The following is an 18,875-nucleotide window of genomic DNA, read 5'->3' as shown; positions in this document are numbered from 1 at the left end:
CACTACTTTTAGGACAACTTAATGTCAATCAAAGCTTTTATTTCGGGCAGTGAGGAGAGGGATTTGAAACACCATTTAGACCTACATGTCAGACAAAAGGATACAAACAAAGCAACAAAGGATATATTACAAAAAATATCTTTGAACAGTTAACTGACTAAATATAACACAAAAAATACAATAAATTATATTAAGTGATTAAAAACACTGTTTTTGGTTTTGGTTTCAATTTTTCTTAGTGTTTCTCCTTATTCTCTTCGTTGATACTGTATAGCCAAAAACGTGTATAATATGGCCAAAAGTATGTGTGTTTTGCTTTTATATACTATTCCGCTGTTTTTAATTATTTGGTTTGGGCCAAGCATAAAACTAAATTACTATTTGGGCAAAGGGGATAACTGCCCATGGCTCCAGTGCCTTAGGGCAGCGAAATTCCTTGGTTCATTATGTAGTGATTAGTTTGTGGTAATTTGTTGAATTAATAAATATAGACTGATATTGAAATGTTCTGACACTGCATTTTACTTAATCTTGAGCTCCTGTTGTGTAGTGTCCTCCTGTGTTAATATCCATACAAAGTTAGGGAAAATCAAGGGGCTGAATAGGCGCCAGTAGTTCATTTTTGCCATGGGGAACTCTAGTGAATTGGGACAGCCATGGCTAGCCTCTTAGTTCCAATTAAATTAGTTTCTATTTAAATTTCTAGGTCCAGGTCTTTCTGCGATGTAGAAAACCTGCACATAATTGGAGATTTATTTTCCCCAGATGCATCCTAGCAGGTTCATTCAGCCATGTAAATTAAGTTTTCCTTTAGGTGACAAAAGGTCAATATATTAGAGGAAAGCGTTTGTAAAAGTGAATTTCCCTCTCAATCAAACCGCATTCACATCATCAAGGTAATAGCTAATTTAGTGACTGCTCTTCTAAATTTGGTGCTGTTATTTTCTACATGAGAAATTCTCAGTAGGAGTCAACAGGGGCGCTAACTGTGCAACTTCATCAGGTACTGGGGGCGCGTCTGCGGAGGGAAGCGGGTTTCAATTTCAAACCCAAACAGTCCGAGGGACGAGCCAGTGCATTGTGGGATAACGTGTAAACCAGATAGTTACAGCATTTAAGTCTAATTTGTAACGTTATTTAAACACACACCAGAACGGTGTCGCTACTACCGACCGTGGTTACAGTCCACAGGATCCGCGAAAAAAAGTCGCCTGTCGCGTCTTCGCTCCAGTTTTCCGCGCCTGGTTTATTTGGATGACAAACCGACGCCTGGCTTGTTTGTTGCAGGTGCTGACCAATCCGGATTTTGTTTCACATTAAAACTACCACTGTGTTTTAATTACACATATCTGACATAGCAAGCCATTTCTTCAAGAAACATGCCGAGGTCCAACAGGCAAAAGGAATACAAACCTGGAGATCTTGTGTTTGCTAAAATGAAGGGGTACCCACACTGGCCTGCGAGGGTAAGCACACGACGTTAAATATCTTGTTTCCAGCTTTAGGTTTGGTCTTCATTTCAGTCCGTGTGGTAGCCTGCTCCTATCACTTGTTTACCTGTGAGGCCTAACAGTGGTTAGCTACCATGAGTTAGCCTAGCTCGGTCGTGTTAGCTAACGTTGCCCAGCATCCACACACAGCTAGCTCACCGTAGACGGTTGCAAATTTCTTTCGAGTGATTCATCGTGTGGGCAGACACCTCATTACCACGCACGGCTAACTAAATATGAATGTCGTTGCTAGCTGCGCTTTGCCACTAACGCTGCTTTTCATGTGGCGCTTCGGTCTCCAGGGGGGCCTGTTAGGTTAGGCTAATGTTAACTTTGAGCTTAACCGTTAAAAAGAGCAGTTGGGTAACAGAACGTAGGCTGCAAAATAACGGTCATGTCACCCACAACAGTAACGTCTGTGCAGCAGAAAATGTTATTGTAAAGTTACAGTTGGGCTAATAACACGAAGCCACACTGTTACTCAGCTATGTGTTAAATTAGTTCTAAGTTTTTTGCTTTTTTTTTTTTTTTTTTTTTAAATAACTGTTGCATTACAAACTACACATGGCTGCTTGTGTAGCCATATGCTTTGGTACTTTGTAAACATGACTGCCTGCCTACACTTGTTGTGATAAGTGACAGTGTTTCTGCTCGTGCCGTTAAAATCATGTCCATTACGTTAAAATTTGGTCCCGGCTATTAAAAACGGTGGTCAATAAACACACAGTAGCTTAACATTGCCGTCAGTCTTTCCTAATCAGTCAGCATGGGAGAAAATGTGAACTTTATAGTCAGTTACACTAAGTTTGCCTCCAAAACGCAGCCTCAATCATATTTTTATGCGTACAAAGTAAGAGAAAGGAGGGATAAAAATAATCTAAACAGTTTGCAACTTGCACCACACTGCACTAGAGCCAAAATTACAACGGAAAAATGTGGACATCAAACAACATGCAATCCTTAACCACCACTGGCCTGTGTAGTTGAAGGGGAGTTGAGAGGGAAACATTAGATTGTAGTTTAAGTCATTGTTTCTGTTTCAGCAGCCATTTATGCAGTTAACTAAGATTTATCACACCTAGCCACACAAAAATTCACCTTTGGTTTATTAAAAGTGCCTCTAAATAAAAACTAATGAATTCCTGTTATTGCCCCTAATAATGACTTGTCTGTCATTATTGGTTTGTGCCTCTTCCCTCCTTTTTCTTAGTCTTATCAGCTGTGCCTCATCTCAGCAGGCTTCAGGCCCTGCCCCACCTATCCTGACACAGTGGCCCTATCTGGGAATGCCAAAAGGCCTGTCTGGCAGGAGGTCTGGCAGAGGCAAACGGACGCCACGCTTAGCCATCATAATAGTGCTTTCCTGTGCCTCCATGTCTCTATAAAACACAACAAATACTTGCAGAGTGGTGGAGCCAAAACAGTTCACTGCAAGGATGTTAAACATGAGAAGGAAGCGTAGTGACCCCTGCTCTCACTAGGCTCATCAGGAGTTAGATTAGAGGGGATTTTACAGTAGCCATTATGAGCTCATCAAGCTAAAATAACTCCATTATGTTGCATGATTCTCCAGTCATATGAGATTAATTTAGCATTAAAAGCCCAAATGTTAATTTGTTAGTAAATTTACACAAAGTGAATGGTCAATAATTTTAAAAATCAAAACTTTAGTAATTTATCAAGTAAAACTGCCAAATATTTTCTGGTTCAACCTGCTCAAATGTGAGGATTTGCTTTTCAGTCTTTTATTGTTATAAATTAAAGAAATGTTGGGGCTTTGGCCTGTTGGTCTAACAAAACAAGCAATGTGACAATGTTACCTTGAACTCTCACAACTTGTGCCTTTTCTAAGCCTTTCTTCACTATAGGAAAAGGAGAATCAACAGGTTAATCAATAAAGAAAATAATCCATTCAGGTTGATCCTCAGGAATGGCATTTGGATACATATTTGAGCTCTGAATGCGTTTTTCAAATGTAGATTTTTAACTTGTAACATCATTCAGAATATAAGTGACTGTCTTTCATATGACACTGATCTTGAGGACCTGTGTTCGTTAGTATCAGAATCTACTTTTGAGTTAGTGTTTTACTTCATTATCATTTTACTACCTAAAGAGCTGTGAGGATTTTTGGGTTGATCAGCATCCTTTTTTAACAGGCTACATTCTTAATTCACAGATTGATGAATTACCTGAAGGAGCAGTGAAGTCGCCCTCAAACAAATACCAGGTGTTCTTTTTTGGAACACATGAGACGTGAGTATTTTAATTAATTAACATTATTAACCTTATTCAAAGTGGAGCCTAAATTAAGCCAGATACTTGAAGCATTTGAAAAAAATTAAATATCTTACTTGAACTAATGTTTGCCTCTTTGCAACTACTAGACACATTGTCATTAAATTCCATATAGATATGCATGGTTTCCGGAAAATAATTTTTTACAACTTCGATGACTCTGTGACCACTCCTCAACAATGTCAGATCTAAATTTCCCTTAATCACCTCATTGTCCAAGATAAGTTTTCTTAAACTGGCCATGATTGTCTGTGATAAATTTATGTAGCTCAAGCTCATGTAGCTGAATCGACTAATTATTTTAATCGTTAGAATATATAGTGAGGAAATATAATGTGTTGCCATCTGTCCAAATGTACACAAATTGTGTGGTTGACTGGATGGGTGTACATATTTAGAAAATAATGAGAGTAATGTTTGACCACTATAGGGCATTCCTGGGGGCAAAGGATTTGTTCCCGTATGATGAATGTAAGGAGAAGTTTGGAAAAGCAAACAAGAGGAAGGGCTTTGCTGAGGGACTCTGGGAGATCGAGAACAACCCCACCGTCACACATGAAGGCTACGAGGTGGGTTAATTCTTAGGATACATGCCCAATGTTTTTACTTGGAGCACATAATGAGTTGCCTAACGATAATCAAGCATTGAGGTTAAGTGAAGGAAAAACAAATGGCTTGTTTAGCCAAAAAGCCCGAAACTTGCAGCCAAGCAAAGCACATTAGTGCACTGATGGACAAGTAGCCATCAAGTGGCCATCAAAGCCAGGGAAGAATTACTGCAAGCTAGAAGGATGGATTTGCAAGAATGCAAATGGAAAGACTTCAACATGTTTGTTAGACCTGTAGGATACACACATCATTTTGGTGTGAACACTGAATATAATCAGAACTTTCGTTTGTTTACAAGAAAACTCCAGAGTGTACAATGATGATTTCCACAAAAATCTTCATGTCGGTATGACATGTCCTCTTTGAGTGTTCAACCAGTTTTTGTCTTGAAACACTTGTGGTCCCAATCTTTCTTTTCTTTTCTTACACTAATATTTAAATCTCTGCCTTTAGTCATCAAAGAAAGACAATGCATCAGAAGGAGCTGGGGATACAGGTAGTTCGGAGAAAGCAGATGCTGAGGGCAGTAGTGATGAGGATGAAGGGGCCCTGGTCATCGACGAGAAGAACGAGAGGGGAGGAACCAAACGAAAAGCAGAGGAGTCCACAGAGGTGAGCTTTGAGCCTGTCAGTCATACACAGTCCAAGTAGAGAGTTTCATATTCAGTTCATTGTCTCTGACACCTCCTCAAATCTTTGGTAGGCATCTCCCAAGCGGCCGAAGGATACAGGAGTGGAAGGTGACTCTAAAGTAGAGAGCAACAAGTCTAACACAGAGGCCAAGCTCAACGATGTGGCTGGACCCAAGGCAACTGCTCCCTCCTCGCAGAGTGAGTCAAAGCCAGAGGCCCAGGAAAATGCTCCAGCAGGAGGCCAATTAACAGCAGATAAGGTGAGACTTAGTCAAGTCAATTTTTTTTTTTTTTTTTTTATAGTGCCAATTCACAACAGAAGTTATCTCAAGGCACTTTTCAAATAGAGCAGGACCTTTTAAAACTTGGTGCAAAAAAACTATTACCATCTATTAATCCAATTATACGATGACCCTACTTGTAATAAAACACCACTTTTCCAATATCTCTTTTTGGAAAAATACTTTCTGAAGATACAAAACACTTTCAGACTAGCCCCTAAGATACCAACAGAGAGTCCTTTTTGTAAAAGTAAAGTAAAACATGAAATACTTCAATTGAACTGGAACATAAATCCCACATTTGTGCAGCTTGTGTCTTAGTCACACACTTTCTGGTCAGGCTCTTAGAAGCGGTCAGTAAGGACATCAGGCGATGCTTTCGATTTGTTTTCCCTCATCAGGAATTTCCTCTGTGACAGATAAACATGTTAGACTGAGCTAATGGAACACTTCAGGGATGATTAACTCGCATTATAAACATACGTGAAGACACTTGCTAGCCTAGCTACATTAAGGCTACAAACAACCCATCATGCAATGCTTTATGAGCTGCTGTTATGCCGGTACTCTCTCCATTCTAAAATAATAACTGCTGTAGTAGATATCTAGGTATATAGTCCTCAAATATAATACAAACCCACTTTTTGAAGCATTATTTTCAGAAATAAAAAGTATTATATTTCTGCTAGTTTAAGTACTTTGATCTAATAGTTGTTTGGAAATCAAATCCAGAAGTGAAAATGGTAAAATATCATGGATGTTCACTGAAGGATTATTTGATTTTGGCCCTTTGTTACATAACAGTTTCTTGAATCGTGTCCAATCCACCAGTCTTGTAGATGGAAACTTCCCACAAGCACTTGAATGCACCAACACTGCAACCTTTTAAAAAGTTATAACCTGTTTCAATGTTTTTTTAAATTCTCACTGAAAAAAAAAAACACATCTAAAAAGCCATGGTTTTAAAAAATAAACTGCTAATTATATAGCTATTTAAGGACCATACAAAAATACATTGTGAAAATGTATATGTATAAAATGTATGTACTCTTGGAGATATTTAATGAACCTCAATGAAATTGTAATAATTTCTCTAATTGCTTTCACCTTTTCTCCCTGCAGCCTGTGACAGATAGTGCTTAACATCAACTCAGAAGAAAACCAAGAACCTTTGACGCTTCTCTCTGGAATTTAGGCATCAACATGGTTACCTGCAGGATGCCAGATTTCAGCTGTTTCATTAATAGGAGAATTTAAAAAAAAAAAAAAAAAAAAAAAAAAACTTAAGTGTTTGTATTAAGAGACAAACAAATCCTCATTTGCCATTTTTGGGATATCATATATCCCAGAAACAAAAAGTTTGCTAATCTGATTTCAAACAATTGAACTGAGCACTTTAAGGCTCATTTATAAATGGGATTTTGGTGTGTATATATTTTTTATTTCTAAGTGCAATTACATAATTACAAAGACTAAATGCTAGGTGTCAAAACATTTTTTCAGTTTAGAGGGAATAAACACTGAATATATAGTAAATTAAATAAAAATAAAAACATTTTAAACAAAAAAAAATTACATTTATTTGACAAAGGCTCCGACTTAAGGGTTTTAAAACGTAGATATTGTACAGGAACAAGAACAAATTTTCACCCATGATCTCAGCTTTAGTTTATAAATTACATGTTTTACTTCCATTTGTTTCACCTAGCCTCTCAGCTTCATCTAAATCCTCTATTCACTTGTTGGTTATATGAGTTGCACTTTCAGAACTTTTTTTTTTCACTGCCCCATTAATTATCGACTAGTTTATTATGTTTTTATGCAACACAGGTTTTGTTGCATTGTAGTATGCTTCCTTGCAGGTGACCAAATTATGTGATTAATTGCACAGGATCCCACATGTAGCCTACGTGGCTTTTGAACGTATTGAATATGTAAACCCCATTTGAGAAGAACTATTTTAGGATTTAAACATTTAGTTTGCAAACCCCTCTGTAACTTTCTGTAACTGATGATGTGCATTATTGAAAGCAGAAAGACATTCCTGAATGTTGTTGTGTCCCAGCTCGGTCTTGAAACTTTTCAAGTCAAGGTGGCATTTTTGAGGGGAAAAAATTAATAGTCACCACTTTTTCTGGGGAAATGATCTGGCAAACTCTTTCAAAATCCATCAACTCAACTCTCAGTTTCATGTTATTATAATTTCCTACTTAGCTCACATTAATGCTGCCATTGCTTGATACTGGAGATGTAATTGTGAAGAACACTTGTATTCAGTAATTGGTTGTACCAAATGTTTTTTTTCCAGCTCTGAAATGTATTGCTGACATTTTAATACCAACATTTGATCTACACAAAATTGTGTTTTTTGAAAGTAATTGAATTTAGAAAGAATCTACAGTGAACAATCTGTAAATTTTAAGTTTCTGGCTTTTTGGTTTCTTACCCTCCTAACTGGAATACGAGTCTGTTTTACTTCAATGGTCTTATCATTTTGGCTGTGAAACAAAGTTGTGATGTTTTAAAGATGTGTTTTATTCGAACATTTGTTTTGACATGTTGGTCAATATGTGGTGTTGTTATTTTACACTATTTGTAATTTTTAAGGTTCAAGTTTTTTCTAAATACTTGGCCTTTTTCACCATGTTACTTGGATGTCCTAGTCATTGCTTCAGTGTTCTGTATTCGGCAACAGGAGCCCACAGTTTATCAAATTTTGAACCTAAGGGAAATCATAGCTCTTAAAAGTGAAAATATTTCTGGCTGTTGGGTCTAAGATGGCCACCTTCCTATCACCACACCACTGATTTCAAAATGCGAAAAGCTCAAGTGCCCCACTCAGATCTGTAGTTAATTCCAAGGGTATAATTTGGTATTCAAGTGTAATTCTTGGTTTAGCTTTCTGTGTTACTTTCGGAAGCTGCCATTCATCTTAATCTGCTGCTTGGTTTACTATTGTAGTTGCCAGTCCATTTAATAAATCTGTTGATTACAAAAACCCATGTTTCCAGTTTCATGTTTACAGCCAATAAACCCTGTTTGTTTATTGTAGATTATTCACGTCCTCAGACTGGAAATCACCTAAAGAAATCAGATCTTAGTCACTGTATTCTGTTTTACCAACAGGGTTGTCTGCAGTTAATTTTCTCTTTTTTTAAAATCACCCTCTTGAGTCATACAGCACTTACTAAACCACATTGTTGAGACTCCCTGGCTCACAACTCAAGTGTCAAGCAGGTGGGAAATCTACTGTTCAAACCAACCAAACCTAATTTATCATTTCACATCCCATTTTTCACTCTGTTACAAATGCATGAAACTAACAATGGCACCTTTTTGTATGTGTGTGTGTATGCACTTGTCATAAATAATTTGCTCCCAAGAGAGGCTTACAGCGCAGTTTTGGGCTTCAGGCTGTGATAGCTGAACTAGTTTTGGTGTTATATAACATTTCCTGACAGCTTTGAATTTGTCATGGAGTTTGGTCGAGTATGAGTTCCTTAAATACAGTGTTTAGTTGGTGATACAGTTTTAAATCTTTGCTCATTTCCCCTTTTATAATATCGATAAAACTTTTTCTTGCATTTTTGTTTTAGTATTAATGTCTAAATGATCTCTGTGGCAGCTGGTGCATCTAGCTCACAAGATTGATAACCACTTCCTGCAATAGAACATGCAAACACAATGTTCAATTGCAGATCTTCAGAAACTGTAGACTCTTGTCTCGTGGGACAAGGGTCCAATAAATATTTCACAGCTTTGTCATAGCACCAATACAGTATAACTTGTAATAACTAACTGTATCTGCCTTCATGAGCAGTCCCAACATGAAATAAGGGCTTATTTCAATAGTTCAACCAATCCAGATTTTTCAGGTGAACTGCTGTGGTCAATACAAATGAGTTTAGTGCTGCAAAGATGCTGCAGTATAACTCAAGACTTGGACAAAACATCATAAATACAGATGGGATATTGGAGTAAAACTGCAAATGAACATGAAAATAACTTGTCCTCCATGTCTTTTTTCTTCTAAATTTTGTTGATCAAAACTTATTTCCTTTTTATTTATCATAACTTAAGTGTTAAACAGATGCTACAACCAAAGTGTATGAATGAAAACATAATAAAACAAAAAAAGAACAAGAGCATTGGGACTTCATAAAGCCAATAATAAAATAAGGTTGTAAAATTGTATTTGCACATTTTTTTCTTTTTTCTTTTTTTATAAAAACTAATATTTGCAATAAAATTGCTTGCAGATGTCTGTAACAAAACCTTTATATTGTGCTTATTGTTTTGAAAATGACAAGTACTTGTGTACTGTACTGTGACAGACACTCATACTGCAAATTTTTTGACAAAAATCAAAATGGATAGAAACTGCATTTCTTTTCTGATGTACAGCACTGGGGATGAGTGATTAGTCAGGGGCCTGCATCCTGCTCGCAAATCACTCGTCTCTGCTTGATTTGGCAACTGCGCATGCGTACAGCCAGATCTCGCCCTCCCGCCCAGTAGGCGGCGCTGCCTGCTGATGCTGTTGGTGCGCCGCTAACTGCTGCATGTGACATTGACATCAACAGAGGGTAATATCTTTTTGCATGTTCACTCCGTTTTCTTTACGCTGTTGCTGGGGGGCTTATTGAAGAGACAGGTAACATGGCCATTTGAGATTTTTATATGTTTTCAGGAAACAGTGGTGTATGTTTAACGGCTGTAACACAACGTATTGATAGCAACTCCGCAAGCTAACGTTAGCCTAGCCTGGTTTGAGTGTTGTCAGTGGAGACTATGCATCTGTTTGTCCTAGCGTTAACTCACAAGCCTTGGTTTATTTTGTGCCCGCAGCACAATGAGGCTGACCACTCTCCTGTCGATGGCAGTCAGGGTTGTTGTGCCCAAAGACTACCGGTACGGCACAAACAGACCATGGACAGCGGCTGCTAAAAGGCAAAACCCTCCGGGGAAGAGGAGGAGAAAGGTGTTCGTGGAGCCGTTAGCACCAGAGGACTGGTCTGTGCTCAGAGGGGACATGGTGAGAAGCTCAGAACAGGGCAAAAGCCAAGTTAAGGAAACAAAATAGCAGCGTACCAATAATGATGCCTCCATAAACAGTACTGTGCAAACTTTAAGGACTCAAAAGTAAAGTGAGGAGGTTTTAAACACAATGCTATGAATAGTTTTTATTTATTAGTTAGCTTAATGCAAAGTGTAGCTAAACAGAAAAAAATGTATCATTCTTCAGTTCTTCTGTGGATTTAGGCTTGTCTTAGTCTCTTCTCAGTGTCTCTGCATGTTATCCCAGACTGACACAGTGATGTTGAGGTCAGGGCCCTGTGGGGGCCAGTTTTAAATGCTGAGCCAACTTCAGCAGAATATTTTTACTTAAAGAATTAAAGTGTTGATAATTTTTCCAGCATTGGTAGTAAAGCTGATGCTAGTAGTATTGTGCATACTGGTAGTATTAATACATGTGTGCCAAAGATAATGCTTGATTATTACAAGAGAATCCAGTGGATGGGGTGGTAAAACTTCACATATTTGGCCAATCCTGGATTGATAAAAGCAAGTGGTAGATTAAAAGATATGTTCATGCAGCATTGAGTTAAGTTAAGTATCTGCTTTTGTTTCTCAGGTGGAGATTCTCGCAGGGAAGGACAAAGGGAAGCAGGGAAAAGTGATCCAAGTCTTCAGACACAGAAACTGGGTTATGCTGGAGGGACTGAACACAGTAAGGAAGTAATCTTTTTCAAAGAGAAAACTGGATTGATTTTGTTTATAGGACATTCACAGCCTATAACCACTAATTCTGTCTTCTTTTTTTTTTTTATCAACTCACTGTCTCTCTCAAGAAAATTGGAAGCATTGCTAACTTCTACCTGTATTTTGTGTATCAAAGTGTACATGGTGTTGCTGTTGAGAACATGAAAAGCTTGCAGTATCTGTTCTCTCAACACAAAGTGCTGATGCTTCAACATACAGCAACACACAGAGATGATGTTGCCAATCTTTCACTGCCAAATTTTCATGGTCATTTATTTAATTACCAGTGTACAACTCCATGTATTATTTTTTAGCTCCACCAGATGGAGCCAAATGTCTGGGGTCAAGTTTGTTTGGGTGTAACTTCTAACAAAGTTCACCAAAAAAGCCATTTTGCCACGAACACATTGAAGAATTTTGAACTATTGTTTTATGTATTAGCATCACAGGTATGTCGGACGAACTCATGATTATCGTGGGACCTACATTTCCAGCGAGGCTCCTTTGCTGCTGCGTGATGTCTCCCTCGTTGACCCCTCAGACAGGTACGGTAAGCCCTGTGACAATGCAGGATTATAGTTGCGGATATGCATGTGCATGCACCCTTCTCAGGACCTTAGCAATAGCTGAACCACAGGTTAGCAGTCAAAATAAATTGTGGTCCTTTTCCTAGATGGTTTTTCATTGTTATCTGCAACCCCAATTACTGCAGCTTGCACTGAAGTTAAAGCTATAATTCCTGGTGTTGATATTATAACATTGCATAATGAAAAACCGTGACCAACAGGGAAATATTAAGGTGATATTTGACTTTTAATGGGTCTGGTTTGGAGAAAATTATGGGTCAAAATCTACTGAAGTATTTTGGGGTTTGCATGACATCGCTGTGCATCTTTAATGTTTGTGTGTTGTAGTTAACGCTTGTTTTGTTCTCTAAATCATAAATTAAATTCTTCTTGACAATGATCTTCAAACTACTTCTGAATGTTAAAACAGAGTCCCATTGCTATTTAGATAAATGCACCTGATCTTTGGTATCTTAACAGACTGATTTTGACATACTGACATTGATCTTCCAGGAAGCCCACTGAAGTGGAGTGGAGATTCACAGAGGAGGGTGAGAGGGTTCGAGTGTCTGTCAGGACGGGTCGAATCATCCCTAAACCTGTTCTGGAGCGACGAGATGGCATTGTACCACAGCAGTGGAAAGGTGTGTGTGTGTATGTTTTGGTTGGAGGGGTATTCTTCTCAGGAGCCAAAATTGATGCAGTTTGTTCCATGTGTAGTTAACAGTCAGCACATAAAACCAGCTCTTTTTTTCCACCCTGTGCAGACTTGAATTCCAAAAAAAGGTTTCAGAGTGATGCAGTTTGAGTCTTTGATTCACAGTGGAAAAAATCTATTCTGAACTAGAGGCTACATGAGTAGCACAAACCTTTACCAATGCTGAGCAACCTTCTAACTTGTACATCTGATCATATTGTTCCTGTTACTTAGATTTTCTGTTAGTTAAAGCTCCTCTCTTTTGACTCTGCAGATGAGATTTTACAGTCTGTCCAAAGAAATCTTTACCTTGTCAGTTTCATTAGTTAAAATAAATATAGTTAAAACAGCCTCATGTAAAAAAAAAAAATGTCCCAGTACAGCTGGTTGTTAGAGTAAACAACAACATTTTTCTTATGGAGATATTGTTTTTACTTTTCATGATCTGTTAAATTTTTGTTTGTGGTCTGTTTTTCTTTCTACCCTCACAGATGGTCCCAAAGACACCAGTCCTGAAGACACTCTAGAAAAGACATATGTACCATCTCTGAAAACCCTGGAGGAAGAGGTCATGGAGAAGCTGAGTATTCAGGACAACAGGCGGCACCGAAGGTCCTACTGGTACTGACCAGAGAAATCAGAGACACTACCGTCCCCCATCATGTTACCCAGATTTTGCAGCAACTCTGAAGTTAGTCATGCTGAGTCATACTGAAGGACATAACAAAAAGACACTGTCAGGATGGCATGAGTAAGGCTCTTGGATGGTAAAATACTGGTGCAACAGACAAAATGATACAGAAATGCTTGGAGGTATAACAGATGTGCAAACATACATGCAACTTAAATGTTTCCTGAATCATTCTCTCACAGTGGTATCATAGTTTGTTTCTTTATAACATAATGAATAAATGTCACATAAACCAATTCATTTAATTCTTTGTATTTTGCTCTACAAATGAAATACTTCATATTTTCTAAAAGCAAGAGAAAAACTAAATCACAAAGTATGATATCAACAGTTTACAAACACAGGAGTCACGCAGTACAGGCATTTTCATTTACTACAGGTTTGGCTGTAATGCAGTAATTTGGGAAGAGAACACAAAATTTTGCTCCCACATCTATGCAAATGCTTGAATGATATTCACTCAGCAGGTATGAATTGGTGCCATTGACAAGTTTGGGAAGCCAAGATGGCAGTGTGAAATAAGCTTGTTACTAAAGCCAACATCAGGAGAACAGAGGAGAGCAGTGAATTCTGATCGACACTGATGTTCATGCAAGTTCACACAATACAGTAGCTTCTGTCTCAGAGAGAGCAAATTGCTTGACATTTAGTGTTGTATAATACATCATATGTACAGACTGGAAGTCTGGAAAACTGAGATTGTTCCTGGTATTGGCAGGGTTAATAATGGTAATGGTTGCAGCCTGTTTGGATCACTCATAAGGCTGAAAATAGCCATATTATTTTACAGAGGCCCAGACATGCTGCTCTCCAAAACTTAAAGCTCCTAGACAAATGAGTCTGTCTTTCCAACATGTCTGGGAAACAGTGTGGAGAAGGAAATGGCTGGGGAGGAGACTATACAGACTGGATAGTTTGCACTCACCTCATTTGACTCTTTATACACTGGCACTGCATGTTATTCCTGTGATCTGTGACTAACCCTAACCCTGTTTTTGCATCAGGTTTCAAATATGACCTCACCCATGAATGTTTTTCATGTAAGAAAATGATTTATACTGTCAAAGGTCACAGCAGAATCACTATATATTTAGTAATATTCATATTTTAACTGTACAGTTGTACACATAATGCATATTTTTTTTTATAAAATCTCAACTTCATTTTACCATCTTTTTCCATCAAGCCCATTGGTTGCAATTAGATGTTATCAGTTTCTTCACTGTGGAATTACACTGGCACTGCTTGCTTACCTTAGTGTATAGCTTTCAAATAATTGATCTATAGAGCCAGTTAATACTCCCAAAATCAACCCAGTAGTACTCAAAATGAAAGTAATTTTCTAAATGTTTTAATTTAGAACACAAGCCTTTCTCCTGTGTCTAAGCAAATATTAAGAGGGGGGCAAACTTATTCATGCATGCATTTGGAAAAACTGACATAAAACTGATCAGAATTTGATTACAATCAATTCATATGATGAAAAGAAAAGGTGATGGGAAATAGATAGAAAAAATGGCTGCAATTGTGCTGTCATCCTCACTACTGCACATCCCACTGAGGACATTTTCACAGAACAGGAAATGCACAGGTATAATCAATAACATCAGTAATGACTACATTTCATTCCAGTGTGAAGGTTCCAGTGTGTCCTGGCTGACGGTCACCCTGTCATGGTTTACTGAGACACCAATGGTCCAGAGCCATCGTTAATGTTATTGGTTACACCAGTGTTTCTCCTGCTGAAACTACTCAAATGTCATCCATTAAAATGTTAAATTGAAATGTAGAAGGGCATTTTTACAACAGCTGTTGAAGAAGGATAGAGCATTAATTGTTCACCCACTCCAGTCTCTCCAGCTGGTCGACACATTCAAACTGGCTACCTCTAAAGTTTTCCTCCTGTGTCCGCCAGAAACTTAAAATTGCTAAATACATATTCAGGGTTTCTTGGATCTCAAAACACCTTCACACAAACCAACGATCCTGCGAAGGTGTTCGACTGGGAGGACAGAGTTAAAATGTGCTTGATTAGCTTGCAGTTCACTACAGTAACGTCTGTAGTGCCAGTACAAGAAATGATAAGAGGAGTATCATGTAACATTAGCCACAAAACTGCATTGCTATTTTGGTTAATGTGAACATAGATAATTCAGTCACCATTTGAATTCAGGGCTGAATGTCAAGTCCTCTTTCCTAATTACATGTGGTGGGTATTTATTCTTTTAGAACAGATTTGGACTGTTTTAGGCCAATAAATAAAGTTATTTAAAATAAATAAAATATAATAAAGGGATTCAATATTCTGTATTTTCAACTGTATCAACCCAAATTATGGGCTAAGATGCAGGCAGACAAAATTAAAAATTAAAAAAATAAATAAATAAAAGAATGAATGAGAAAATCTTTTTAAATAGTAAAGTAAAATTTGTCAGGCTTTTCTGGTGACGGTACTCAAAAATTTAGTGCGGTTGCACTGGAGGATTTGGACTCATTTGGTCCTCTGTACTTCTAAAGTTCTCATGGCCCTGATTAAATTGTATTTTTCACTGGCACCCCAGACAGAAAGACTCCATTCACTTAAAATATCCCACTATAGCTATAAATATCCCTTTTTTATCTATATCTGTCCCTGAAATACCCGGTCTTTTTTAAGATCCTCAGCTGTACATTTATCAGTGATATATGAGGGAGGCGGCCGATTAAGTCTATGAAGTCTCTTTTTCCTTGCTGGTTAACCACGAGTATTGATTTACAGAAAGACCACGTTAACTTGCTGCCAGATCTCCAGCTGCAGAAGCAACTAGCCTCGCTTCCAGGCACTGACACAAAAAAAACGAGAAAAAAAAACGATGTGTCACAGATTATATAATTGCGTCAAAATTTCACAGTGGCTCTCCATACCCTAATTTCTGGTCAGTGCAGCAGCATCATGCAGAAAGCATGGCAGGCTGCTGGTTTGGCCGATGAGCGGAGCAGCTTTCCCACACTCGTCTCTCCTGAACCAGTTTGCTTCTGCCACTTTGCAACCAAGAGGGAATAAAAGCAGCCAGTCAGCGGAAACAGGGTTTTGAGGTTTCGCTTTTATGGGAGGAAAAATGATTCAAAGGCTGGTCTTCTTTCCTGTCACTGCATGAGCGTTGTATTTCAGTCTGAGATTACATCAAGGTGAAGTGTAAAATTGGTGAAGTGGAACCTTTGTATTGCTTCATTTGTCCTCATTTTTTCCCCGTTTACACGCACAAAAAACACAGACTTATGGCCATCTCGACTTGAAGAGGGTAGAGCGAGTTTTAAGAATGGCCATCTACTAATTTATACCTTGTGGTGAGTTGACAGCAATTCTGGTAACCCAGTTAAATGAAACCACTGAACATGACTCAAGCAGAATTAAGAATACATAAAAATAAACTGCAGGCTTTGCTCTGTTTTTTAGCTGAGTCACATTTGCTTCTCAGCCACGTTAACTAATGAATCCCACCTGGAGATGCTGGCTGCATGCGTCAGAGTCAAATTCACCAACAAAAGTGTTATTGATTGTTCATTTAAAAAGTCAGATTACAGTATGTAGCATCCTTCAAAGATACCTGAATTTGTTAAATAAGTACCTGTAGTCACTTGGTACTCAGTTTCTGTACATGATGAACTGGCTGCGGTGCAGATTTTAAAATATAAAAACATGATTTCAGAAATTCTCCCCTGCCTGATGAGTAGTATTACATTGTCCTTGCAGAAACAGAAGGACCTGCAATCATGCAAACATCTCCAGAACATCTGAAGTCACTTTAAAGCTAAATGTCAGTGTTGCTCTTGACTCACTTGATGATCTCAGCTCAGCTCACAATATAATGATAGTGTCTAATTATAGGCTGGTTGTTTGATGGCTGCTGGAAAATGTAACGTTAGCTTGTATGCAGGTCTGAGGCATGGCTTGCATGCATGTTTAACTATGTTTGGTCAGTTTAGTTGGCTCCCAACCGATTCTCGTGTATGACTTCAGTATGTTACAGTTCTGCTTAAGAAGAAGGTAAAACACTGCTCTAACTTGTGGCGTTCAATTCTTTCATCCTGACATGGTTCATGAGTTTTATGTTAAACTGTACTGCAGTACTGTTCTGAAGTAAATGTACTCAGTTACTTTACACCACTGTATGACGCAGGCACACACACACACACACACACACACTGCACATAAATTATTTCAAATCAACACCGTCCACCTTCTATATAAGACTTGATCTGTGTGGATATTCTCAAACTAAAAAGCAGTTGTTTCTTTCTGATGATTCGCAGCAGGCATGGAATTCTTTTGTAGAAACGGTTTCACCACGAGGTCCATTAAGCAGCTGTTCTGATGCTTTTGATCATATCACATGATCCTCATCAGCAGATGGAGTTTGTTCAGTTGTCGTGGAACTGTAGATGTTGAAATTTCCTTTTTTTTCCCCCCTGTGCACTTTTAATAGCTTCTCTGCCATATTGGTATAAGTGAGGCTACATAGCTTTGGCTAAACGGCGGCAACAGGAGATAATTACAGGGTACTGTCTCATTGAATTTCAGAGCATTCTCAAGCCAGTTGCTTTCAAAGACACTGTAAGAGACCTGACTGAGCTGAATGGATGGAGTCTTTGGAAGGAAGACATTCCTGCTTGAAGGCCGACCATCCCTATACTCTACGACCCTGCTGCTGAACACACATGGCAGCAGGGAGGATGACGTCTTACAGTGAGCGTAACTGCTGACTGGACTTGAATTAATCTGGGTCACTGTGACAGTCAGTCATAGCTAAAGTTGGACTGGAGCACACCTCTGATCTTTGTCTGTGCTCTGAGCTTTGACATTTCCTTCTCAGACAGTCCTGCTGGTATCTGGGCGTCAGATTCCTCAGGTGTGCAGCAACAACTGCTGCTGCCGAGCCACAGGGCAACCACTACAAAGCACCATTCACCCTCTCTGCAGAGGGCACAGCACACACTTCACTTGACCCTATTCGTCTTCTGTGTGTCTCTGTTACATACAGTATAAACAGGTGGCAGAGTCCAGCCCTGAGCCAACGGCATACTTGGAATTATACTGTGTAACTAATAATGACCACAGGTTTCACCTCGGCTGTAAATCTTACACCTTGCTGACTGAGACGAGATTCCAGTCAGCTCTGCACTGATTTTCTACCCTCTGATGGTTTTATTTACTGTTATTTCTGTCTTTTATGTCCATATGATGTTTATTGCATGTCTGTCCGAGAACAGGGATCCCTCCTCTGTTGTTCTTCTTTTGGTTTCCTCCTTTTTCCTTTTCGTTTTGAGGAGGAGTTTTTCCTTTTCTGAATCCAGGATTTAAGGATGGAGGGTGTCATATGTTATACAGATTGTTAAACCGTTTATGATTTTGGGCTGTGTAAATCAAATTAACATGACTTGATGACATGGCCCAAGGATTGACTTTTGACTGGGCAAAGTAGGCAGCTTGCTTATAAAATCCTTGAACAGCCTCCCCACACATCTTTTACACTATTTGTAACTTGGCCTGGAAGGTTTGTACACGCATGCGTGGTCCCCAGAGGATGAATCCCGCTGCTTTTGGTGATCCTCTGACTTTTGCTCTAGCACCACCTTGAGTTTGAGTTTTTTTTTTGGGGGGGCAGAGGACTTTTGGTGAAATATCTTGACAGCTATTGGGACCTTTTCATTTATCCTGTGAAATATCTCAGCACCTACTACTGTAGATTATCTGGCACAACAATTTTGCATAGAAATTCATTGTTCCCAGAGGATGAAGCCTCTTGCTCAAATCCCTGCTGTGCCTGAGCTGCAAGCATGGCTGTAGATTCTTTGTCTTGTTCATTCA

General features: G+C 38.6%; 2 protein-coding genes across 3 annotated transcripts; both read left to right on the top strand.

Moving 5' to 3' along the window:
• The first annotated feature begins 1,010 nt into the window (after positions 1–1,010).
• On the top strand, positions 1,011–8,308 carry LOC111657627 (hepatoma-derived growth factor). The gene is made up of 6 exons (XM_023409878.2): positions 1,011–1,466; positions 3,670–3,746; positions 4,219–4,357; positions 4,851–5,009; positions 5,101–5,289; positions 6,433–8,308. The coding sequence occupies exons 1-6, from the start codon at positions 1,380–1,382 to the stop codon at positions 6,451–6,453; spliced, it is 672 nt and encodes a 223-aa protein (XP_023265646.1). The 5' UTR covers positions 1,011–1,379; the 3' UTR covers positions 6,454–8,308.
• A 1,508-nt stretch (positions 8,309–9,816) lies between these two features.
• Positions 9,817–13,263, top strand: mrpl24 (mitochondrial ribosomal protein L24). Of its 2 annotated transcripts, none has more exons than XM_023409785.2 (6): positions 9,817–9,896; positions 10,159–10,345; positions 10,946–11,041; positions 11,515–11,618; positions 12,153–12,283; positions 12,828–13,263. In XM_023409785.2, the coding sequence occupies exons 2-6, from the start codon at positions 10,163–10,165 to the stop codon at positions 12,962–12,964; spliced, it is 651 nt and encodes a 216-aa protein (XP_023265553.1). In that variant the 5' UTR covers positions 9,817–9,896; positions 10,159–10,162; the 3' UTR covers positions 12,965–13,263. The 2 variants fall into 2 exon arrangements, with proteins under 2 accessions (XP_023265553.1, XP_023265554.1); XM_023409786.2 differs by having other exon boundaries at positions 9,846–9,964.
• The last annotated feature ends 5,612 nt before the right edge of the window (positions 13,264–18,875 follow it).

Source organism: Seriola lalandi, unplaced genomic scaffold, assembly GCF_002814215.2.
Source record: "Seriola lalandi dorsalis isolate HSWRI2012SDOR001 ecotype SW California unplaced genomic scaffold, Sedor1 jcf7180002054408, whole genome shotgun sequence".
In the NCBI taxonomy this organism is placed as follows: Eukaryota; Metazoa; Chordata; class Actinopteri; order Carangiformes; family Carangidae; genus Seriola; species Seriola lalandi.
This window is presented reverse-complemented; position numbering and strand designations above follow the sequence as displayed.

Excerpts from the sequence above, each read along its gene's own strand:
- LOC111657627 (XM_023409878.2), top strand. The coding sequence starts at position 1,380 with ATGCCGAGGTCCAACAGGCAAAAGGAATACAAACCTGGAGATCTTGTG. Across the intron at positions 1,467-3,669 it reads ACCCACACTGGCCTGCGAGG|ATTGATGAATTACCTGAAGG; the intron begins GTAAGCACACGA and ends CTTAATTCACAG. Across the intron at positions 3,747-4,218 it reads TTTTTTGGAACACATGAGAC|GGCATTCCTGGGGGCAAAGG; the intron begins GTGAGTATTTTA and ends TGACCACTATAG.
- mrpl24 (XM_023409785.2), top strand. The coding sequence starts at position 10,163 with ATGAGGCTGACCACTCTCCTGTCGATGGCAGTCAGGGTTGTTGTGCCC. Across the intron at positions 11,042-11,514 it reads TGCTGGAGGGACTGAACACA|CATCACAGGTATGTCGGACG; the intron begins GTAAGGAAGTAA and ends TTTATGTATTAG. Across the intron at positions 12,284-12,827 it reads TGTACCACAGCAGTGGAAAG|ATGGTCCCAAAGACACCAGT; the intron begins GTGTGTGTGTGT and ends CTACCCTCACAG.